The 24,753-nt window shown below is 44.7% G+C and overlaps 2 protein-coding genes across 3 annotated transcripts; both read left to right on the forward strand.

The window, feature by feature from the left end:
- Positions 1 to 2,154: 2,154 nt before the first annotated feature.
- SMCP (sperm mitochondria associated cysteine rich protein) lies at positions 2,155 to 6,693 on the forward strand. Its single transcript, NM_001031636.1, is given in 3 exon segments — positions 2,155 to 2,268; positions 6,088 to 6,215; positions 6,279 to 6,693. Coding segments are annotated over 2 exon segments (378 nt in total). The 5' UTR covers positions 2,155 to 2,268; positions 6,088 to 6,107; the 3' UTR covers positions 6,549 to 6,693.
- A 15,344-nt stretch (positions 6,694 to 22,037) lies between these two features.
- On the forward strand, positions 22,038 to 24,548 carry IVL (involucrin). 2 transcript variants are annotated; one of them, XM_038560624.1, is made up of 2 exons: positions 22,038 to 22,107; positions 23,372 to 24,548. In XM_038560624.1, exon 2 carries the CDS (start codon positions 23,396 to 23,398, stop codon positions 24,233 to 24,235), a length of 840 nt encoding a protein of 279 aa, XP_038416552.1. In that variant the 5' UTR covers positions 22,038 to 22,107; positions 23,372 to 23,395; the 3' UTR covers positions 24,236 to 24,548. The 2 variants fall into 2 exon arrangements, with proteins under 2 accessions (XP_038416552.1, XP_038416553.1); XM_038560625.1 differs by lacking the exon at positions 22,038 to 22,107 and adding an exon at positions 22,752 to 22,899.
- Positions 24,549 to 24,753: the final 205 nt, after the last annotated feature.

The raw sequence follows: 24,753 nt of genomic DNA on the forward strand, positions 1-24,753 counted from the left end.
AGAAATACTGTGGATCCTAAGCCAAATAATAGAAAATCAAGCTGACTTATTAAGGAAAACTCAAAACTACTCTGAGATACCATTTTTAACCTATCACATAGCAACAGAGCATTTTTAATAATACATTGTGCTGATGAGTTAGTGAGGAAATATGCAGTTTCATACACTGAGAAGAGCTATGTAAATTGGTAAAATCTTCCATAGAAGAAAATTTGACTATATCTCTCAGCTTTATCTTTGAGCCAGCGATTGCACTTAGGGAACCATAGGCCCTTTCCCATACTCTCCAGGAAACAACTTCACTCCAGCATCCTTTGCAAGAGCCCAGACTGGGAACTACCATGTGTCTCTGGACCATTGTTCAGACTGAGCAATGATGAAGAAATTCTTTATGTACTGAAATGGAATGATCTGCAACATATGTTGTAGGGAAAAAAAATAAGCAAAACAGTATGGAGTTTCTCTTATTTTGCTAAAAGAGGCAAAGATATGTAAGTTTGTGTGTGCCTTTTTTGCACATAAAATATCCTTGAAAGTCTATTTGAGAAGCTGGTCACTGTTGACTGAAGGAATTGGTAACAGGGGAAATTGCACTGTGTATCCTTTCTGCCTTTGGGGTTTAGAACCCAGTGATTATGTAATAATAGAAACTATCAGAGAAGACCTGCAGAAAGCAAGGTCTCAGGCTGGGAACCTGGGAGTGAGACACCATGAAGATTTGTGATGTTTGCGCTGTTAGTTCCTGCCAGCGGCCTCAGTTTTTTTCACCACCAAATTAGCCCACTGCACTAGGGCACATTCTGCTAGTCGGGAAGATGCTTTGAGAACAGACATAAGAAATGAGTTCCTTAACTTGACAAGTGAAACTTGGAGTTAGGGCAGGCAAATCATGATCCACAGACTATCATCATTTACACATTCAACTAATATTGTTTCAGTTCCTAGTGCCATGAACCAGATTATTGGGAGCATAAGATGTGTCAGTAGAAAAGACAACTTTATCCTTTCGGAGAGGACTAATTTCAGTAAGAAAAGAAAGACAAGAGACAAAAACAGAATAAGTACATTGCATTGTATGCATAGCACCCTGTGTGCATGGTATATGGCATGGATGTGAAAAATACTCCTGAGGGAAAGAAAATAGAACCACATAAAGGTGATTGGAGTGAGGGAAAGGATGGCAGACCAGAATTTTAAATGGGAAAATCAGAATTTAACACATCATTTAGAAAGTAACATACAAGTGAAGACCTGGAGGAGGTGAGGGCGCTAAACAAGCCCCCCTGGGGAAGTGTCCCGGCCAGCACAAAGGGCCCTAGGAGGTGTGTGTGTGTGTGTGTGTGTGTGTGTGTGTGTGTGTTTGCTGAGCTAGGTGATGGAAATATCAAAATGAATAAGAGTCCTGGTCCCCCCAAAGACTCCTTGATTCTCCCATTTAAAAACCCCTTGAGGACTCCCACTGCCCTCAGGATAAAGTCCAAACTCTATCTCATACCCTCATCAATACAGCCTCTACCTGCTTCTGTAGCTTACTGGACCTCTTCTTCTTTCTCCCCACTCTGTCCTGCCACACTGGGCTTCCCTCACACCTAGTCTGTGCTGCTCAGTGGAACACCCTTTCAGACACAACTTTATGCCCCACTTTCTTTCTCCAATGCCAGCTAAATCTCAAAAAAAATATTCCTTCTAGAAAACTTTTCTGATACCAAACCTTTTCTGATACCATTCCCATGGCACCCTGGGTTTACATTTATGTGATTTTCATAACATAAGATTGACACTGTTTATTGTCTCTATACTGAATTGGAAGAGCTTTGGGTATCTGAACTATATTCTACTGAGCTTATACACTTCATGTTTAGGACCGAGTCTGGTAGACAGTAGACAGTTTATATAAATATGAGCTTTAGGCTTCCATTTTAAGTGATTGAATGATTGGAGATTAACTACAGACCTCCCTTTGTCCTTCAAGAGAGAAAAAAAACCAAGAGGAGTCAAGAACTCCTGCCAGCAGGGAGTGCTATTGGGTCAGTCATTGTCACAGAATCTTGGGGAGAGAAGAATGACTGTGTCACAGAGGCCTAGAACCTCAGAATCCGGGTGCTGGGAGGGAAGAGAAACCATTTGGCTTCTTACAGTCATGGACTCACTAGGCTGCTGAGGAGAGGTCACATCTGCTGGAACGAGTCTGGGGAAGACCATTTTTCTTTGAAGCCAAGTATGATCATCATAAATTGAGAAGAAACTGAAGATAAGTAGCCAGATCAGGTAGCCCAGAGAAAGTTTGTCTTTTGAGTCCTCTCTTCATATTATTTCTCACTTGTTGAAGCTCATATAATGTCACACATTGTGGTAAACATCGAGAACAATGGCAGGCAGAAAGTCAAGATGTCTGTATTCTGGAAGCCAACAGATTAGATAAGTCAATTAGGGGAATCACAATTGTGTAAGAAGGTAATGAGAAGCTCGGGGACCTCCAGGAGGTTACATCAGGGGCACTGACCCTATAGGCCAGAGAAGTTTTCCTCAAGGGAACAATGTTGAAGTTGAAATTTATATGTAGTGAGGGGTGGGGTTGGGAGAAGGCTGTTCTAGGCCGTAGGAAGAACGCATGCCAAAGTCCAGACAGAGGTGAGCATTCTGAGCCATTCAGGGATCTGCTCTGAGACAGTTGATGAGATGAAAGGGACAGCAGCTGGAGATGAGGCTGAGCAGGTGGGTAGAGGTCAATGAGAAGCCAGAATTGCCATTTTCCAGGCAGCAAGGCAACGAAGGTAGTTGTAATTGTTCAGAAGGCAGGGACCTGAGACAATTCTCCTTCCCCTTCCAGTGCCACAGTGCAGAAGAGTGATTTCCTACCTCATCTCCATCTTTGGCATGGCAACCTTCTCTCTTAGGACCTTTCCCTAAGGCTGTCCATACGGGATGTGCTCAGGGGGGATGTCTGTGGGGGCAGCTATGTGAACCCCTGGACTAGAGCTCTAGGTGTCCTCTGGTGACCAGGATGAGGAGTGCTTCTGTATCACAGCCCAGCCTGGACTTGGAAGGATGGAGCCTGAGGAGCTGGCCTTGCAGTCTGACAGAAGTCTCCAGACTGCCAGACTGTCAATTCAGGAGGAGAAACATAAACCACAGACACAAGAGAAGAGACAAGGACAGAGACAGAATGAAAAGCAGTGACATAGAAAGACAGGTAGAAAGAAGAAGTCATAAAGGAGGTAAAAAAACATTTACAGACAGAGGAAAGCAACAGAAAATGAGAAAGGCACCCCCTCCCTCCTTTCCATGTCTCTGAGTCTAGACTCAGATATGGCCCCAGGGGACGGGTTCAGACAACAGGAAACAGAGCATACCAGGCTCCCTGCACACATGCACACCCTACCACCGTCACAAGCACCCAAGCACATGCAGATTTTCCAACAAATAGCTTCCAAGGCTGCAAAGGAGCAAAGAGCAAGACTCCTATGGCCTTTACCTATGGTGGTGTCTCTGTTCTGTGTTTATTTTCTGTGTGTCTCCCTTGCTTTGCTTGTCTACTTCCTTTTCCTTCCCAGGCAAGTCAGGGCATCAACAGGGCAGATCTCTGCCACTTCAGCTTCTTTTGGAATCTCTTGACCTGGAAGTCACGCAGACTTGTCCCCACTCCCACCCCTTAGGAGTCTTGTTCCAGAATTGTTGTCTTAAAACAAGGTAGAAGACTCTTCCTGAATGACAGGATTAATTCCTAAGTGACTGGCAGGCCTAGAGTCACAAATGAATTGAGGCCAACACCCCATGGCAACAGCCACTTTCTCTGAGCAGGTGAGAAACTGTGGCTGACCCAGTTCACACTACAGCCAGGCAGCCACGGGCTTGGGAGTGTGGAAGGTGCAGACCCAGTGGCAGGGGCCCTTGCTAGCTGATCCTCCTCAAACTGCTGCTTTAGTTCAGGATACTCACAATATGGTAGACCCTGAAGGGGGGTGACCACAGTGTGTCCCTCAGACAACAGCAAGGAACATAGTGACAGGCTCTTCGGGCACATGCCAGGGGCCCCTTCCCACAGAGAAGCCTCAGATAAAGCTCTGCTGGTTCTAAAAGTTGAAGTGGAAGGGATTCGGATGGGGCAACACCCAGCTTGTCACTTTGAAAGTCACTGTTTTCAGTGGGTGGAGGTGTCAGCCACGCCTGGCTCAGTGGAACGCAGCTTATACAAGTGAGGGACTGACGTGGGCCTGCAGATGTCCAGGGCTGAGACCAAGAGCCTGACACCTAGCATTCACGGAAGCCAGGGCCCTGCATCTGTGGCCAAGTAAGTCGTCTGGCAGGCGTCCTTTAGGAACCACCTGCGCATTTTCAGTGAACAGAAGTACACTTCTATGGTAAGGAGGGGACAATTCAGATTTCCGCTCCACTCAGGTAACCCTCAGGAAGTCTTTGGGGGATCTTTAGAGGGATGGAGCCCCCCCATCCTCAGAACACAGGAAAGAACAGAGCAAAAAGGTGAAAGATACGGCTTTCTAAGCATCAGGTAGAGTGTTGGGAGTAGGGCTGCGAGGGAGTGGCAGGATGGCGAACAGGAATGAGATGGAGAACTTAGAAGGGTCCATGGGTAGGAGGTACTGGGGCCAGTGCAGAAACAAGCACCTTGTAAGCTGGTCACGCTTAGAGTATAATGAGTATAATGATCAAGTCCTTAGAAATCTCTGCTTGGTCCAGCCAAGTGGCCATTGTCAGAAACCTCCAGTCCTTCCTTCCTTGTGCCTGTACTTCTGCGAGTTCAGGCACATGCACACAGACACACAGGTGCATGCACACGTACACACACCAGATATATAAGAGTGTGTGCCTATCAGAAAGCCCACAGCGGTAACTTGTTCAGTTTAAAAAAAAATTGGGGGCCACAGGCTTATCTGTGGGTGCTGGAGGCTGGAGGATGGTGGCAGCTTTACCTCAGCAGTTCTCACCCATCTCCCTCCACTTGGGTGACAGGCTCTGGCAGACCTGGCACCTCCCAATGTACCCACGCTGGGGGTACATGCTCATTTCCTCTCTTTCCAAGTCTGTCCCAAAGCTAGATAACTCCCCAGGTCCGTTTGCCTGCTGACTCCTGGCCATGTCTAGACTCTCTGTCCTGCTCTGAGGCCTTGACAGCAGCTTTTATCCATGTGCCGTTGGGGAAATGGGGCAGAAATCATGGCAGAGGACAGCTGCTCCAGGGCCACATATTAGGACTGAGGCCTAGGGAGCCAGCCAGGGGCACTTGGATTTCCTGAGTGGGAGGAAGGTGGGTTGCAAAGACAGAGCTGTCTTGGATTTTCCCACTCCTAGAAGATTCCGGAAATTACACGAGTCCTGAACGATTGAGTTTGAGGACACCTACAAAGTCGCTTTCAGCCTCCCCACCACTGACACTGGCCCTGTACAGACTGAGAGATAGAGCTCAGAGGTGAAGTGAGCTGCTGCTGCTCCAGGTCCCAGGAGTTGGGAAGGCCTGTTGCTGAAGGGCCCCCAGCAGCCAACTTCCCACAAGTTCAGGGATGAGGAGCAAGGCAGTGGCTTTGGGAAGAGCTGGACAGGTGGTCACATAAGGTGTAGGACTCCTGCTGCCCCTGGTTCTCTGGGAGCCACATTCAACACCAGACCAAGCACAGGCTCTGAGCTGGGATGGAACCTGGCTTGGATCCACTTACAGGAGACCTTTGAGCCCCAAATGTCCTCATACAGAAGATGGGCAAAAACACTGACCACATAGGCTGGCTGTGGTCATTCATGAGACAATATTTGAAAAGCGCCTGGATACTAGTCTTGAACTCAGCCTGCTAAGCACTGTTCCTCTTCAGCTAAGAGATCTTCGGCAACTTTCTTACATGTTCTGATCTTTCCATTTCTATCTGGAAAATGATCACCTGAGGAGAAACCAGGACACTGACACATGGAAAGCCACAGAATGGAAGGACTGACTTGTGTCCTCTGCAGTGCCCAACACTGCCCTCCAGCCTGGTCTTGGTTTTCACTGTGACATGGATGCGTGTGGGGGTCAGAGAAGGGGGAATGAGAGCGGCAACCAGCTTTCCTTCTGAGAATGTTCTTTTTTTTTTTTTCTAGGACCTTCAAAACTCCAGAAGATGTGTGACCAGCCAAAACGCAATTCGTGCTGCCAGCCCAAATCCCCGTGCTGCCAGCCCAAATCCCCATGTTGCCCGCAGAAACCTCCGTGCCGCCCACAGAAGCCCCCATGCAGCCCACAGAAGCCACCATGCAGCCCACAGAAGCCACCATGCAGCCCACAGAAGCCACCATGCAGCCCACAGAAGCCGCCACGCAGCCCACAGAAGCCACCATGCAGCCCACAGAAGCCGCCATGCAGCCCACAGAAGCCCCCATGCTGCATTCAGCCCAAGTGCTGCTGTCTGGAGCCAAAACCTGAATGCACTTGCCTTAATAAGGATTCTGAGCCCACATCACCCAAAACTCAGAGCAAGAACTCTCAAACCCAACAGCAACCCCAAAGTCCAAAAGGAGGACCCAACCTAGGTAATTTGGGGCAGAAGAAGCCAAATAAGTAGAGGGGTATACCCATCACTTAGTGGGGCCAGGCTAGACCTACATTTAGAAAAGCTGTTTCTCACTGACCATCACTTAGTACAAGCAGAAGCCTCTATTTCCCTTCACAACATCCCCCTTAGGAAGCCCCCCAACTGGAAATGGAGCCAAAGAGACCGGAGTCATCTTTCCTGGTGATCCTGACATTAGAAAGCACAAAAATAAAAGAGCATTAAAAAGAATGTTGCCTCTCTTTCTCCTGTATCTGTGAAGCCATCTCACCTGTCTGGCTTTAGTCCAAGAAAATGTTCTGGACACGTCATGAAAACAAGAGCCAGAAACCTGGAGCCTGGGAGCACAGGGGTCTGTGCAACCAGAGTTAAGGGTGACTGACTGACTCATCCTTGTTTTAAAGTGAAAGTCTTGCATTCCAGGGACTCTTCCAGTCCCTGGCAAAGAAGCAGTTGGCCACCCTTGGTACAAGAATACCAGTGCCCCTGGGCCCCTGAGTCCCACATCTGAGGCCAGAACAAGCAAGAGCATGTGCCTGGGAGTGAATCCCCGCCCTCATCCCAGAGATTTTAGGCGGAAGTAGGGCTGCTAGGCAAACTCCATGGTGGCACAGGCAGTGTTGTCTTGGAGCACCAGTGCTGGCTCTCTGGACCTAGAGCAAGTCATTCAACCTCTCAGGCTCCATTTCCTTATCTGTAATATGAGAGGCCTGCTACTACCCCATAGAGTTTTTATGAGAATAAAATGGTATCATTCCTTTACAGTGCTTAACATAGGGTGGGACGTATGGTAAATATACAATACATAATTCTCATAATTCTCTTTGCCACCGGGTCCGGATTGCCCTGCAAAGAACATACCATGTTCCAATAGTTTGTCCCCAGAACACACCTCCATTAATCTAGGTAGACAGGTGGAAATAGAGAAACCAGCCTTATTTACCATACTTGTGAACTTCCATGTTAACCACCTTTCTGGCATATAATTGATAGATATATCCATCATCTCTAATCTTTTTCTACTGCTCCTTTGTGTTTCCTCTACATGACTGTTCCTGCCCACCAATCCCCAGAAAGCAACTGATCTACTCTTGGTCCCTATAAATCAGTTTGCCCTTCCAAGAATTTTCTATAAATGGAATCATCTAGTATGTACTGGTTTATGCTTGGCTTCTCTCATCAAAACTACTTTGAGATTCAAACAAGTTGTTGCATGTATCAATTATTCATTCTCTTTTATTGCTGAGTCGTGAATGCCCTCATTGTATGAATACACCACACTTTTTTAATCCATTAATCTATTGATGGGCATTTGGACTGTTTCCAGGTTTGGCTATTACAAATAAAGCTGTTATGAACATTCATGACAAGTCTTTGGATGGACATATGCTCTTGTCTCTTGAGTAAAGCTGTAGGCATAAAATGACTATGTCATTAGTAGGTATATTTTACTTTTTAAGAAACCACCCAGGGTCCTGGGATTGAGGCCCTCCTTGGGCTTCCTGCTCAGCAGGGAACCTGTTTCTCCCTCTCTCTTTGTCCCTCCCCCTGCTTCTGATCTCTCTCCCCCTCTCTCTGTCAAATAAATAAAATCTTTAAACAAACAATTGTTTTCCAAAATGGTTGTGCTAGTTTACATTCTTACCAGAAGCACATGAGAATGCCAGCTGCTGCACATCTTTACCAATATTTTGTATGCTTGGTTTTTCTCTTTTTAGACATTCTAATATGTAGTGTTATTTCATTGTTACTTTAATTAACATTTTCTTAACTTTGATTTACATTTGCCTCCATGTATCTTCTTTAGTGAATTATTTGTTCAAATATTGCCTCTATTTACTAAGTTTTGGTTTCTTATTACTGAATTCTGAGGGGTTTTTGAAATATATATATTCTTGATACAAATCCTTTATCAGGTAAGCTATTCGCATATATTTTTCCCCAGCCTGGGGCTTATCTTATCTTTTTTTTTTAAGATTTTATTTATTTGAGACAGAGAGCAAGATCAAGAAAGAGAGAGAGCATGGGCAGAGAGGAAGGGCAGAGGAAGGGAAAGAAGCAGAGTCCTTGCCAAGCAGGGAGCCATATGCACGGCTCCATACCAGGACCCTGGGATCATGACCTGAGCAGAAGACAGATATTTAACTGAAGATGCCACCCAGGCACCCTGGGGCTTATCTTTTCTTTCTCAAACAGTTTCAAAGAAGAGTTTTAGTTTGGATAAAACTGAATGAAACAATTTTTTGCTCTATGAATCTTGTGTTTTGGTATCATATTTAAGAAATCTTTGCCTAATCCTAGGACACAAAGATTTTTTTCCCCTATTTTTTTTTTTTTCTAAGTTAACTTTTATATAGAGTGAAAGCAATGGACAAAGAGGTTCTCTGTGGGGCTGGGGGAGGGAGTGTGGAGGACAGCATATGGATATCCAGGTGTTGCAGACCACTCTTTCTCTACTCAACTGCCTGTGCATCTTTGTCAAAAGTCAACTGGTCATATTTGCTTGCATTTATCTCTGAATTCTTATTTTGTTTCATTGATCTATTTGTCTATCCTGCTGCTAATGTGCTATTTCTTGAACTTTATAATAAGTCTTAAAGTCGGATAATTTAAGTCCTCTAATTTTGTTCTCAGTTTCAAAGTTGTTTTAGCTATTCTAGGTCCTTTGCACTTCCATATGACTTTCAGAAAAAAATTGTCAATTTTTACAAAATTTCTACAAAATTTGTCAATTTCTACAAAAAAGAAAAGAAGAAAGCCTGTTGAAATTTTGACTGGGATTGAATTAAATATACAGATGAAATTGGAAAGAAATGGACATCTTAACAATATTGAGTGTTTCAGGTCATAAATATAAAATTATCTCTTATTTATTAGGTCATCTTTAATCTTTTTAAGTTCTGTAGCTTTCAGTGAACAACTTTTGCACATATTTTGTCATATTTTCCCTATATATTTCATATGCTTTGACCATATTGTAAATGCTATTTTTTAAAGATTTATTTATTTATTTATTTATTTATTTATTTATTTATTTATTTATGAGATACAGAGAGAAGCAGAGACAAACAGAGGGAGAAGCAGGCTCCCTGCTGGGAGCCCAATGCAGGACTCAACCCCGGCAGAGGCTCAACCACTGAGCCACCCAGCATCCTTGCAAATGCTTTTTTTTTTTTTTTTTTTATTGGTGTTCAATTTACTAACATACAGAATAACACCCAGTGCCCGTCACCCATTCACTCCCACCCCCCGCGCTCCTCCCCTTCTACCACCCCTAGTTCGTTTCCCAGAGTTAGCAGTCTTTACGTTCTGTCTCCCTTTCTGATATTTCCCACACATTTCTTCCCCCTTCCCTTATATTCCCTCTCACTATTATTGATATTCCCCAAATGAATGAGAACATATAATGTTTGTCCTTCTCCGACTGACTTACTTCACTCAGCATAATACCCTCCAGTTCCATCCACGTTGAAGCAAATGGTGGGTATTTGTCATTTCTAATAGCTGAGTAATATTCCATTGTATACATAAACCACATCTTCTTTATCCATTCATCTTTCGTTGGACACCGAGGCTCCTTCCACAGTTTGGCTATCGTGGCCATTGCTGCTATAAACATCGGGGTGCAGGTGTCCCGGCGTTTCATTGCCAAATGCTATTTTTTATCTTCAGTTTCTGATTATTCACTGTTAGTATATTAAAAAACACAATTGTTTTTATATATTAACCTTGCATTCTGCTTATTAGTTTTAATAGCTTCATGTAAATTCCATAGGGTTTTAGATACATTTTATCTCTTATTTCCTGTCACTTGAGGATGTTCATTTTCTTCCTACTCTGCTAAGAGTTTTTAGCAAAAATGAATGTTGGATTTTGAAAATAATTCTGCTTTTATTGCAATGATTACATGGTATTTTTCTTTTTTAGTCCATTAATATGGTGAATTATATTGATTGATTTTTGAGTGTTAAAACAATCTTGCATTTCTGAGATAAGCCCTATTTGGTTGGGTTGTTTAATTCTTCTTACATGTTCTTTTATTTGATTTGCTAAAATTTTAAGAAATTTTGCTTCTATGTTAATGAGGGTTATTGGTCTATAGTCTTGGATTTTTTTTTTCTTATAAAAATGAGAAGTAGTCCCTTTTCTTCCATTTCTAGAGCAGCTTATGAGAGAATTGGTGTAATTCCTTCCTGAGATATTTGGTAGAATTCACTGTCTGTGCCTGAAGATTTCTTTATGGGAAGATTTTTAATTAAAAATATAATTTCTTTAACTGATTTTGAGTGTTTCAGATTATCTATTCCCTTTTGAATGAACTTTGCTAGATTTTGTCTCTTAGGAAATAGATTTTATCTGTTTTATTTATTGGCATAAATTTGTTTATAGTATACTCTTATTATTTTTAATACCTATAGAATTTATAATAAAGCAACCTCTTTTGTTTCTGGTATTGGTCATTTATGTCTTCTCTCATATTTTCTTTTTTTTTATAATAAATTTATTTTTTATTGGTGTTCACTTTGCCAACATACAGAATAACACCCAGTGCTCATCCCCTCAAATGCCCCACTCAGTGCCCGTCACCCATTCACCCCCACCCCCCGCCCTCCCACCATTTGCTTCATATTTTCTCAATTTGTCTGGTATCTTCATTGATTTTATCAGTATACTTAAAGAACCAGCTTTTTGTTTCATTGGTCTTCTGTGTTGCTTTCAGTTTTTATTTACTGATGCCTGATCTCATCTTTCTCATTTCCTTTCTTTTGCTTACTCTGATTTAATTTGTTTTTTTTTTTCTTTTCTCTAGTTTTTTAAGATGATGGCCAAGGCCATTAATTTGAAAGTTTTCTTCTTTTAATGTATGCATTTCATGCTATAATTTCTCTTCTAAGTAAGTGCTGGTTTAGCTATATTTAAAAATGCTTCATATATTGTTTTTATTTTCTGGTTCAAAAGACTTCCTAATTCCCTTTTTGATTTATCCTTTGATCCATGCATTAGTTATAACTGTTTTAAATTACTATTTTCCAAATGTTGGGAGATTTTTAAAAGATCTTTCTGTTATTTCTAATTTTATTCCTCAGTGGTCAAATAACATTCTTTGTATGACTTGAATTCTTCTAAATAGATTGAGTTTTGTTTTATGGACCAGAACATCCTCCACCTTGGTAAATGTTCCATGTCTACTTGAAAAGAAAAGAAAAGAAAATCCATTCTACTGCTGTTGCATGGAGTGTTTGCTAGTATCAATTAGGTTAACTTGTTAGACAGTGCAATTCAAGTCTTCTATATTTCTACTGATTTTATGGCCCTTGTTTTGTCAAGTATTAGATGAGTCATACTGAGATCTCTGGCCATAATTGTGAATTCCTGTATTGTTTCTTGTAATTCTAACAGTTCTGCTTTATATATTTTGAAAGTCTCTTGTTAGCAGCATAAACACTTAGATTTACTATATCCTCTTCATAAATTGCCTCTTAATCTTTAAAAAATAGCCTTTATCCCTGATGATATCCTTTGCTCTAAATTCTACTTTGAAGTCAGTTACCCATTTTAGCTTTGTTTTGATTGGTAGAGGACAAACATTTTTCCCCTCACTTTACTTTAACCTATTTGTGTCTTTATATTTAAAATGGATTCCTTGCAGATAATATATAGTTGAGTTAAAATTCAATCTGACAGTCTATGCTTTTTGGTCAGAGTGTTTAGATCAGTGCTTGTAATGTGATTATGGATATGGTTGAATTTAAGTCTAAAGTCCTGATATTTGTTTTCTCTGTCTTACTTATTTTATGTTTGGTTTTGCACTGAGTCTTTTACATAATCCCATCTCATCTCCATTGTTGACTTTTTCTACAACTTTTAGCTGTGTGATTTTGGTGGTTACATTAGGTTTTATGGGATGGATCTTAAATTCAGCACAGCTTGCCTTCACATTATACCCCTTCCCTGGCAGTACAAGAACCTATAAACAGTGTGATTACATTTCTCTCCTTCTGACCCCTGTGCTATTGGTGTGATACATTTCTCTTCTACATGTTATACATATACATTATGCATACACATATTATATTCTCATAGTGCGTTGTTCTCAATTTTGCATTAAATGATCATCTATTCTTTAAGTAGGTTTAAACAGTAAGCAGAAGTCTTTTGTTTTTTTTTCTAGGTAATTACCATTTGCAGGGCTCTTTCTTCTTCTGTGTGGATCTGTAATTATGTCACTTTCCTTCATCCTGAAAGACTGCCTTTAACACTTCTCATAGTTTAGAGTCTGCTGGTATTAAATTATTTCAACTTTAAGTTCTGAAAAAGTGTTTGTTTTTCCTTCATAGCCTATGTGTCTACTATCTTAACAACCATTGTCTTATGTATTGTGTCTTTTTTTTAATTCTTTTTAAGATAGAGGCATTTTTCTGCTCTTTCTTACCTTACCTTCATCAGGAATAGCAGTTCACTCTGCTTTACCAATCATTTGTTTGAGCACCAAATCAGTGCCAGCACTGCCCAACAAAGGAGAGATAGCTAGCATGAGAGGGGACCAAGTTTTGGAATGTTGCAACCCATCCTTTCTCTCCAACGAAGCACTCTTCACTGGTTGGTAGCACACACTCCAGGGAAGGGTGTAGGGCTGGAGCCTCAAAACAAGCATTTTTAAGTTTCTAAGTAGGCTCCTTTGAGATTCATGGCAGACATCTAAAAACTTATACCTTCCAGAAAGCAGGCTTAAATAAATCTGAGAAGTAAAGGCAGGAGTGGGAGAGGAGATCCTACGTTGCCTGAGGTTAAATTAGACCTGTCTTAGTTTATCAGAATTTGAACACATGAAGTGTTCCGTCATCAGGAATGGTGAGCAGATATTAGATGTTAAGTTTATTTATGGGAAAATACATGTATCTCTTTTTAACATGAGTAGATTCATTCCCTCAAGAAGTATTTAGGAAGGTAATGGACGTGTGGGACCATGCACCAAGCATGGCCCTAGGTGCTAGGGAAATTGGGAAGCCCATGCAGTCAGGAGCCCCACTCTCCTGAACTTGCATTTTAGAGAAGCAAGCACAAAGATCAATTGTGTAAGTTCAAAAGGCAATGAGAGCTGTAACAAGACAGTATGGTACACGGAGTGATCTATTTTAGGTAGGGAGGTGATATTCTGAGTAGCTGATATGCAGAAGTAAATTGTGGGGACATCTGCAAAAGAGATCCTCAGGAACAGGGAACAAGTGGAAAGTTCCAGGCTGCATGCAAACCCCCAACAGGTAGGAACTGGGGAGTGGGCAAAGGGCTGAAAAGGACAGGGGCTATAGCACAGCCAGGGCCTCATGGACTATGGCGTGTTGGAGACGGCGCCCCAGCAAAGGAAGTTTAAAGCCAGGCATGAGGTTTAGAAGCTGGAAGAAGGGAGTCAGCACTGGCTGGTGCTCCATTCAACTGCTTCTCTTCATTACAATGTTTTTTTGTTTTTTTGTGTTTTTTTACTGTCTATGCTCACTGTTCTCAAGTTCCCTCTTCTGGTTTGCTCTTAAAGCCACTGCAATCTGGTTTTCATCCTCACTGCTGCTTTGGCTGCCTTGTCAAGGTTGCCAACAGACTTCACGCATTGCCCAGCCCTGTGGACATTCTCAGTCCTCATCTGTAGTGTTTCCCCAGGTATCCATTCCCCTCCATGACCACATCTCTACATGGGGAATGGATAGATGCTATTTTCCTGGCATGTGTCTTACCCCACTGGCCACTCTTCCTCAGTTTTCCTCAGTCTTCTTCACTTGTTCCTTCTCATCTGACCACTTAACATTGGAATGATTCAGGGAACTGTCCTTGAGCCTCTCCTCTTTTCTGTCTGTATTCATTCCTATGGTGAATCCTGGCTCATGATTTAAATGCCATTTACACACTTGTGATTCCAAACTTAGAACCATTGCATGAACTCTTCTTTTGAACTCAAGACTGGTATATCTGTCTACTTTGATGTCTAATGGGCATCCCAAACTTAACATGCCCCAAAGCGCTATTGATCTTTTCTACAAAACCTGTGGTTTTTCCTATCAGTGTGAATGACAGCAAGGATGGCCTTGCAGTCATTCAGGCCAAGAACTTTTGAGTCACTGTTTGCTCCCATCTGTACCTTTTATCTAATCTGTTGGAGAATTTTACTAATTCCATAGTTAAAACAGTCTGTAATCTGACCACTTCTCCCTGCCTTTACTGCTATCCCTCTAGTTTCAAGCTATTGCCACATTAATACCATGACCTCTTACACTTCTACCTGCTTCCATCCTTACCAAGAAGACCCCTTTCAAAGTAAGTCAGATGATGCCATTGCTCTGTACAGCACTCCCCTGTGACTTCCCACCTCATTCGCCATGAAACCCCAAGCTGCTGTATGATTTCCTACACTGCCCACCATCACCCACTCCAGCACCCCGGCACCCTCATCTCTTACATCTCTGTTCCTTGTTGACACATGGCCAGATACTGGCCTGCTTGCTGGTTCCAGAACCTGCTGGGCAGGCTCCCGCCTCAGGGACATGGTCCCTGCTATTCCCTCTTCCCACTTATCCTCGTGCTGATGTCATTCTCCTCAGGTTCTTCCTATGAGTCTTTCCTGACTACTCCATTTAAAATAAACCACATCTCCTCCTCTAGTACTCCATAAACCTCTTCCTTGCCCTATTTTTCTACGGTATTTCTATAATGCTTTATATCCTGGGCATGTGTTTATTTTGCTTGTTGTCTGCCTCCTGCACCAGAATGACAGCTTTAGGAGAGTGGGGATACTCACCTGTTTTTTTTTTTCAATGCTGTGCCCCTAGTACCTAGAACCATGGGCTTATGGGAAGCTTTCAATAAATAGCAGCTGAATGAAAAAGCAATACAGTAGAATGTGAAAAAAGGTATGTCAGCAGAGAGAATGGAATGCACAAAGGCATAAAGATGAGTAAATTGAACTCAGGAGAGCTGAGCCTGGCCCAAACCTGCTGCTGACTCCCAGTATAATTCTTTCTCTCTGTAGACTTTGTCATTCTTTTCAAACCAGGGACGGACTCACTGACTATGAAAGCTCCTTGAGCACCAGCTCTCTTAGACCTGAATCCTTCACTGGGGAGAAAGGCTGCTCTGAGATGACTGGGGCCAGAGGCTCCTGGGAGAAGCACCAGAGGCCAGGGCACAGGGGAGGGAAGAGGGCAAGGCTGAAGCCCCAAAAGCAAGGACCAAGTGCACTTATCCCTGTAAAGAGAAGCCCTGGACCTGCCTTTCTCCCCCAAAGCCCTCTGACCTCTCTCTCCCCTTTTTGCCCCAATCCCATGCCAAACAGACTTCCTAGTAAGATCTGAGGGTCAGGAAAATAACACTCGTGCACTTTCCACCTTGCCTGTCTAGGCTTTGCAGCTCTCTGGTCTTCCTCTGTGGCAACCCTGGGTTCTTCCTGGGGATGCAACAGCATTCCCATATCTATCACATTCAATGGGCATCTCAGTCTTCAATGGTGGAGAAAAAGGCTGGCCTGCTTGATGCACTTGCTGGCTACAGGACTATTGGCCAGTTGCTAAACTACTCTGTGTTGCAGTCCCTGATCTATATTGTTCAGAGGATTAAGTTACACAGAGGGTAAGGAGTGTTTACCATTATGTTTCATAAACTGCAAACTTTATAGCTTGTTTCCTCTGCATTCTGCCCAGGGAGACTCTTGCAGCCTGGTCTGTTCTCACTTGCATCCATGCATAGCCAGGTAGCTGAGTGCTTACATGACATCAAAGCACACCACCTGTCAGTTTCTGTACCTGTGGCTCCATCAGATGGGACTTTCCTAAGAGCAGAAACAAGGTCATCCCCCTAAATCTAGGACTTCCTGAAGTCAGCAGTTGTATCTCCCTGTTGGACTGGGAGGGTAGGCTGGCAGGCCAAGGCCTTCACCAGTACCCTGGCCCAGCTGGAGCCCCAGATGCCAGTACTTGCCCTGACTCTGCACTGTGGCCTGGTTTGCTGAAGAGGCACATATCAGGGAGAACAAACTGGCATTGTTTTGTAGTCTGGACCACACCAAACCATCTGGAGGCCTAGAGCAGTTGGACACCTTCATGACAAACTGTCCACAAGCACAGATTATAGATAAGGTTAGAAAGAGGCCGTGTTGGGACTGCTCACAGGGGCTTAGTAGGACCCAAGAGAGGCAGGGAAATGCAGGCGCTAACTCCTCTTGGTGAGAGCCTCTCCTCCAGGACCAGATATATTGCCAGATCACCCCCACCACACACACCTGCACACATTCACATATACTCATACACATATGTGCACACATGCACATACTCCACATGCATGCAACCCCTTTCAAAAGTCATTTTAAGAGCAATTACTCATCTCAATGAGGCTGCTGACGCAGGGTCAGTTGTACCCCCACCCCCACTCCCCACTCTCTAATTAACAGGGGAGGTATAAAGGTAGAAAATGCAAAACCAGGAGGTTGGCCAAGTCCTGAGATGTCCCTGCTTCCTTTGACTTGTCTGACCATTGACAACCCTTCTCGGGAGGCTGCACAGCTGCACTTGGTTCTTCTCTCCTTTTTTGTTCTGTGCCTGCCTCTTATCTCTGCTCTGTGATGTCCTTCCTTCTTCCCCCTCCAGTCATGGTCTTATCACTATTCCTGTCTGCCTTCTTCCAGATGCAATAATCCAGGCACTGCCTTCAGATCTTGCACACAGCCTGGTAAAGTCTTACCCCACATGTTCTTTGCCCATCATCTGCATTCTGTGGCTGGCAGAGACCTTGGCATCCATCATTGACTCCATGAGGCTGACTATAGAGTCATCAACTGTCACCTGGATTGCTTTTTTTTTTTTTTTTTTTTGTCCACATCAAAGTTAGACCCAAATGACTATCTCTGTCCCACCCATACAGGCCTCCAGGCCCCTCCAGGAACCTCCAGGCCCCTCCAGGAACCATCATGCTGTAGGAATACAATCACATTTGTATTCCTCAGTGAGTCCAGCATGAGGTAGCATCATCAGTCTGCATGGGGTCTCATGCACAGGAAGGAGACGGTCTCCTAGGCTGAGCTGAAGCATTGCTATTGAAGCCAAGGAGCAGGCTGACCATATGGAGGAACAAATGGGAAATCAGGAGGCCTGGCTTCTGTCTCCACTCTACTCCCATGTACTGTAGGACTTTGGGGCTTCAGGCTTCTCATTTGTAAAATGAGAAATTTAAAGCTGACAGTTTTTTAATAACTTTGCATTCTCTGAATTCTATATTTAGGCAGGTAACATACTGTATTCCATCAGCAAATATTGGCCATGATTCCCAACAATAAAACAATCAGTTTGAGTGCAATCTATGTGCTAACCACATGTATTACCTCACCAAATCCTTACAGGAATTGAAGGAAGTATTTGTCTCCCCACTTTAAAGACCAAGAAACTAGGGCCATATAGAGTTAGTATGACTTGTCCAGATAACAAGAGGTACAATGAGATTTAAATTCCGGGCCTGTCTTAGTCCAAGGCAAGTGCCCATCCCTGAGCAGTAATATCCTCCAGGTTGGATTAGGCTAATATAAATGCTAGCACCAGACAGGAAGTAGAGTTTTCCATTCTCGGGACTAATGACGGTCCATACAAGCACATGCTGGCTGAACCTGAGTCAGAGAAGACTGGGCGTTCTTCCAGAAAACCCAGGACTAACCATAATGGGATCAGTCAATAAATGGCTGACTCACAGAGTTGAAAGATATCTAAGGTTATCTCATATAACCTGTCACCACCATTTAGACACTCAGGCACCTGAGGAAGCAGCCTGCTGGGGAAGAGAGTCTACTGCATGAAGATCAGCCCAGCTCAATCACAGACCTTCTGTGGGCCCTTAGGGAACTCTTGTCTCCTCTCCAGTCTCCAATGCCCACCTGTCACAACAGGGTCCTGGCCCTTTGCAAGCATCAGGCTGTGTTAGGAAACTCCTATGCACCAGGCAATACATGAGACTTTCCTTGTGCATTAAGTCCCCTCAGTTCAGGCATGCTGCTGCAACCTAGTGCAGACATCCAACTACAAAGAATGTGATTTCCCAAACAGTGAGCCCAAGGCAGAGGACACCCTGCCAGCAGGAAGAGAGGGCATGTAACATCTCCATTTCTCCACGACTGATAGCCTTTCATGACTTTGCTCCTCTTGCTGTTCCAAAAGCTGAGCTGTGACTGTTTTTCTACAGCAATCAGCAGTGGGGACTGAAAGTGGGAATCGGCAATCCCACGGGGCAAGGAAGGAAAGCCAGAGGAGGACAAACAGGCAAAATGGAGCACATCACACTAACCAACCCAGAAGCCCAGGGAGAAAGAATCAGCTTCTTGGCCTTTTGTTGATCTCATCTTCCTTCCTTGCCTTATTCCCTCCCAGAGAAGCAGAAGGGCACAAGAGGTGAATGAGGAGTGGAGGTCAGGTTCAGGAGACTGTGAAAGGAAGACAAGGAGGATTTAGGTCTTGTCGGGAGACTGTCAATGTGGGTTGGAGATTGAGAGATGTTGTCAGTGGCAGTGACCTGAGGAGAGGAGGAAGGGCAAGTTAGTGGCCTCAGAGAGTGGGGATATTGCCTCACCAGGAAACAGCTTAGGTATGGCTACCCAAGGTGGGAACATGGGCCTCCTGGTCCAAGTCACCTTCCTAGACCCATCATCTGCCATCACCCTGTACTGCCAGGTTACTAGGCACTGTCCTTGACACTATCCCCCTAGGGCATTGAAATGCTGTGACCAATGTTCCCTCCCCCCACAGCAAGGCAATAGTTCAAATGAGTTGTCTCACTTGGAGAAAAAGAGAACCCAATCAGTTTCTGCCTCTGTAAGAGAAATATCCAGGGCCTCCTTGGATTAGGGAAGAGCTAAGGTCAAGACCTCTGCATGTGTCATGGGATATGAGCTCATCCTCATTATACTGGGTGGGGGCTGGACAGTTACCCAGACTCATCATGTGCACCCGGGGCCTATGAGATCACTCACACAGACACTGAGAGACTCTCCCCCATATACATGTATGTTTGTCCCCTAAATGGGGCAATCTGAGGGCAGAGCATGGAGCTTCTGAGCCCCTAAAATGCCAAGGCTTCTCCAACGCCTCCCCTGCACACACATACTTCCTCAGCATCCCACTCCACCCTTCTCCCCACACCCTGGCTTTGCCCAGTGGCCAAAGGTTCACACACATTGTCTTCCCCCCAAAGCCCTCATTATGCTGTGAATCAGAGGGCGGGAGGCAGATCTGGCAGGTAGGAGCCCCTAGAAACCCATAAGACCGGTGTGACTTCCTCGAGCAGGGTCTGCTGCCCTGGGACTGACTGTCAAGAGCTGGGAGAGGCAGATTCCTCCCGTGTGAGGTCAGCATTCAAGTGCAAGTCATGGGTGCCCATGTGAGGTGCCTGGCTAGTTCTTCATGGAAGAGGGGAGGCAGAAGGCCTGAAGAGGGCTTTTCCTGCCCCAGAAGAGAGCTCACTCCTCTGCTGCAGGGAGGGCAGTGAGATTCTGAGTGGGCTCAGGGAACAGACTGGGCAAAGGCAGAGGGTGGTGTTCCAGAGCCAGCGAACACTCCATCTGTCTCTTCAGACTGAGCCCCAGAAACATAGCAAAATTAACACTATGAATAGATCTACTGGGGGCTGGAAGGGAGGTGCAGGTCCGAAAACCACTGGGAATCAGGACACTCTTCAAAATTAGTCTCAGAAATGAATATTTGCCTTCATATCATTCTAATATTTCCTTTTGATCAGGTTGTAAAGAAGAGAGTTTAAATAAATGATGTCTACACAATAAGCTATTACCCAATCATTAAAAAGAAAGGCAAAGTCACAATTCGATCTTGTTTATGCACACATGCGCACATACTCAATGCTAAAGTGTATGAGAACAGTGCTTCTCTCCAGGTGCTGAGATTCACCATTTTTTCATTCCTTCAGCTAATATTTATAGAGCGGTTTGTGTATGTGGTGGTTATGATAAATTCGGGGGACATGGCAGAAAGCATAACAGGCAAAACCCCTGCCTCACGAAGCTTATTTTGCAATGGGAAAGATAAAAAAGAAACACATGAACAAATGCAAAAAGGGCTCTCAACTGTTATTAGTGAAATGAAGTGAACCAGAAGATAAGCCTCCAGATAGGGAGTCGAGGAAGGCTTTTGGGCAGACCCAGCACTTACACTGAAGCCAAAAGATACACAAAGCCAGGGACCCTGCAGAAGCCTGTCAGCGAAGAGAGAATAGACACCAGGCCCTGAGGTGGGAACCCCGAGACTTGTCCTAGAAACTGAAGATATCTCATGAGGGTCTTTGAAACCATGATAGTGAGTTTGGATTTTATTCCAGATGAGCTGGGTCACTTTTGGCATTGAAGAGGGATGAGCTCCACCCCTATGCTGAAGGATTGCTATTTTTAGAGCATGGTTTGGAGAAAGCAAAGGATGATTTCGTTTTGATCATTATACTTTTATGCATTCTAAAAATAATTATAGAAAAAAAGCAATAAAAAACATTATAAAATTATAAATTTTAAAATTATAAAAAGCAGTATTATATATTGTCTATTTAATACCTGTTTCCTTGTATGGAGTCGTCCATGCTTTGAAGTATTTATGAGCATGACTTTCTTTTCTTTTTTTTTTTTAAAGTTTGTTTTGTTTATTTTATTTTTAAATTTTTTTATTTATTTATGATAGTCACACAGAGAGAGAGAGAGAGAGGCAGAGACATAGGCAGAGGGAGAAGCAGGCTCCATGCACCGGGAGCCTGATGTGGGATTCGATCCCGGGTCTCCAGGATCGCGCCCTGGGCCAAAGGCAGGCGCCAAACCGCTGCGCCACCCAGGGATCCCTGAGCATGACTTTCTAGAGAACTTCTGTAAGTACAAACTTGGGCATGGGACCTAGCCAACTTGTAGCCCTACAAGTCTTCTATTTGACCCTTCTGGTCTGAAGTCTGACCCCCTCAGAACTGGATTTGTTTCCATACAGAATGGGTTATAGATATGTCCTGAGAGCAGATGGACTGTGGGCAAGAAGCTAAGGGAATCCCCAGCAACCCCATCCCTTCACAAGATGTGATTCTTCCCACCCTGACACCACATCCCCAGCCTGAAGATCCCAGAGAGACACATAACTTTCTATCCTATGCTCTTGTAAATGAATCTCCATACCTAATTATCAGGCTAGCCCCATTTTACAAGTGAAAAAATTGAGATTCAGAGAAAAGGCATAGCCAAGGTCACAAAGCAATAGGAAAAGGGACCAGTCTCCCAAGATGCCTCCCTCACCTCTCCATGCCCATGTCAGATGAGTACCATAGGAATGGTGGAGCCCCCAGAGCTCTCTGTGTGTTTCTGTGAAAAGGGGCCCTGAGGGGTTTTCTGTTTCAGGTGCCTATGATGAGTCAGGAAGGGGCTGAAGGAAGTTGACCAACTTGAGTGGTGAAACCAGTCCATCTCCTTCAACCAGAGAAGGAGGCTGGGCTGGGGAACCATATAAAGGGCACCCTGATCCCTGCTCAGCTCAGAACTCCACTAGAGGCCTCTGCAGCCATCCCCACTGTGAGTCCTGTAAGTATTCGCTGGGAGGACTGGGGCTGGCACCAGGGGTATCCAGCACACCAGAACGTGGCTAAGGGTGGCCAGCCTGGGTGGTACATGGGTCACTCTTAGGCTGGATTCAACTGAACTACATGTCTTTCTAGGAGGGCTCAGGTCCCTGTGTTGAAGGACAAATGTTATGGCATGGAAACACGGAAAAGAGAGCAATCAATTCTCCTCCTGTCCCATCTTTTCTTGGTTTGCTGTTTTGGACTGTGTGGTGTGCTGTGTGTGTGTGTGTGTGTGTGTGTGTGTGTGTGTGTGTGTAGAGAGAGAGAGAGAGAGAAAGAACGAAAGAGAGAGAGAAGAGGTAAGGTGAAGGAGAGAGGGAGTATAGCTAACTTCTTCCCTGAAACTGTTTGATTTGGGTTGACTATAATTGCGCTTTCTTTAGGGGGACAGAGGTTTGAGGGAAATGCACATAAATTTTGTTGTGCTACAGAAGGGAGAATGGCAAATGGGGCAAATCTTCTATTTGGAGAAACCCAGGCAAAGTAGGAGCAGGAAAACCCACCTTAGAAGTATAGGACTCAGAAGAACTGGCTCTATGTCCCAACAAACTTCCATCCCCTCTTTCCACCCCACCTCCCAAGTGCTAGGGCTGCAGCTGAATCTCTGAAGGTCATGAGAGAAACCTCTGGAGTTGAACAGGGCCTGATCCGCTAATTTTACAGAAAATAAATCTGAGGCCTCACAGGATTAAATGAACTGCTCAGAAATATACAGCCTTCCACTGGGATCCTTAAACTGATCAGATATTGTGTGAGTAGTCCAGGGTATGTGCCACAACTCCTCTGATCCTCTGGCATGGACCACTGATTTTCCAGAACTCAAGAGTCCTCCAGGAGGCTCCTCTTTTCCTAAGATCTCACCTCTTCCCATCATAACCCCAGATCTCATCTCTCCTTCTTGGTCAAAGGAGATCAAAAGTAGAGGCAGAGGCAAGGAGTAGTTCAGAAATGGCACCCAGCCTACCATTACCCAGCACCTTGGAAGCCAGATCTCTTTGTTGACTGTTTCTGGGAACAAGAGGCTCCCAGGAGGGCCTTTCTCAGCCCTCCTCCTCCTCCCTTTCACTCTACCACTTCTGGGGGAACAGTCACCAGAGTGGGCAGGGAAGCCCCAACCCAAGGGAAGAAAAGGGGTGCTGAGAAACAAATCTCTTGTGCAGATTCTGGGGTTTCATTGACACCCTCTGCCTTCAGTCACCCTTCTGACTCCTTCTGCTTTTCAGGTTGATCCTAAAGCAGTTTCCAGGATGTCCCAGCAACACACTCTGCCAGTGACCCTGCCCCCTGCCCTCAGTCAGGGGCCCCTCAAGCCTGAGTCTCCTCCCATCGATACTCAACAAGAGCAGGTGAAACAGCCGACTTCACTACCTGTCCTGTGCCAAAAAATGCCCTCTCCACTCCCAGGGAAGGTTCCCTTGGGGCATGGGGAGAAACATACAAGTCTTGTGAAGGGGGAACCTGAGCAACAGTGTGAGCCACAGGAGCAGGAACAGCAGCAGAAACAACAAGAGTCACAGGAGCAGAAACTGCACCTGGAACAGTGTCTGGAACAGCATCAGGAACAACAAGAGTCACAGGACCAGAAACTGTACCCGGAGCAGTGTCTGGAACAGCAGCAGGAGCAACAAGAGTCACAGGACCAGAAACTGTACCCGGAGCAGTGTCTGGAACAGCAGCAGGAGCAACAAGAGTCACAGGAGAAGGAACTTCATCTGGAACAGGAACAGCAGAAGGAGGAGCTACAGCAGCAGGAACAGCAGCAGGGAAAGGAACAGTGTGAGAAACATCAGGAAGCAAAAAATCTGGAGCAGCAGCTAGAGCAGATAGGAGCACAAAGGAAGCAGCAGCAAAAGGAACAGCTGGAACAGGAAAAGAAGCTCGTGGACCAGCACCTGGATCAAGAGCCAGCACAGAGAACTGAGCAACCGGAAAAGAAAGAAGAGCAGGTGCTGGAGCAGCAGGGGCAGCAGGAGGGGCAGCTGGAGCAGCCTGCCTTTGTCCCAGCTCTGGCTCAGGTCCGAGAAGCCCCTGAAGGGAGAAGTCCTGCCCCTCATAGAGCAGCAGCACCAGAAGCAGGAGGTTCATGACCCTCCAGAACACCAGTGAGCACCCCCAGGACCCCAGAGGCTCTCACGTATCTCAAGTCCCCAGCCGTCGTGGCCCACCTCCTCTGTGAATCCACCTGACCCTGTACCTCTGTTTCCCTGACAGGGCTGGGGGAAGGGGGAATTATGGCTCAGCACCCACCCCTCATGAGTTCGTCCCATCCTCAGGTGGCCAGAACCTCTGCCTGAGGAGACACTTCCTACTTACTACACTAACTCTGACTTTGTCCCCAGGATTATAGCTGAATCTGTGAGTGTGCACAATAATACAAAATAAATCCTGGAAGTTCTGGCATCCTGTATTCTCTTTGTCTTTTCTCCTCTATCTCTCACCTTATAAAAACCTGTGTAGGGGTCAATGGATGTAACAGACTCTCTTGGCTAATACCCAAAGGAGGAAAGACATCTTTAATTCTGCTCCCCAAACCACCCAATACATATATTGGTTCATCAGCTTCTTAAAAAGAAACCAAACCAATTCCAAACCAAAACAACTTCAC

This window comes from Canis lupus, chromosome 17 (assembly GCF_011100685.1).
Source record: "Canis lupus familiaris isolate Mischka breed German Shepherd chromosome 17, alternate assembly UU_Cfam_GSD_1.0, whole genome shotgun sequence".
Lineage (NCBI taxonomy): Eukaryota > Metazoa > Chordata > Mammalia > Carnivora > Canidae > Canis > Canis lupus.

Coding starts and splice junctions, on each gene's coding strand:
- IVL (XM_038560624.1), top strand. CDS start 23,396: ATGTCCCAGCAACACACTCTGCCAGTGACCCTGCCCCCTGCCCTCAGT.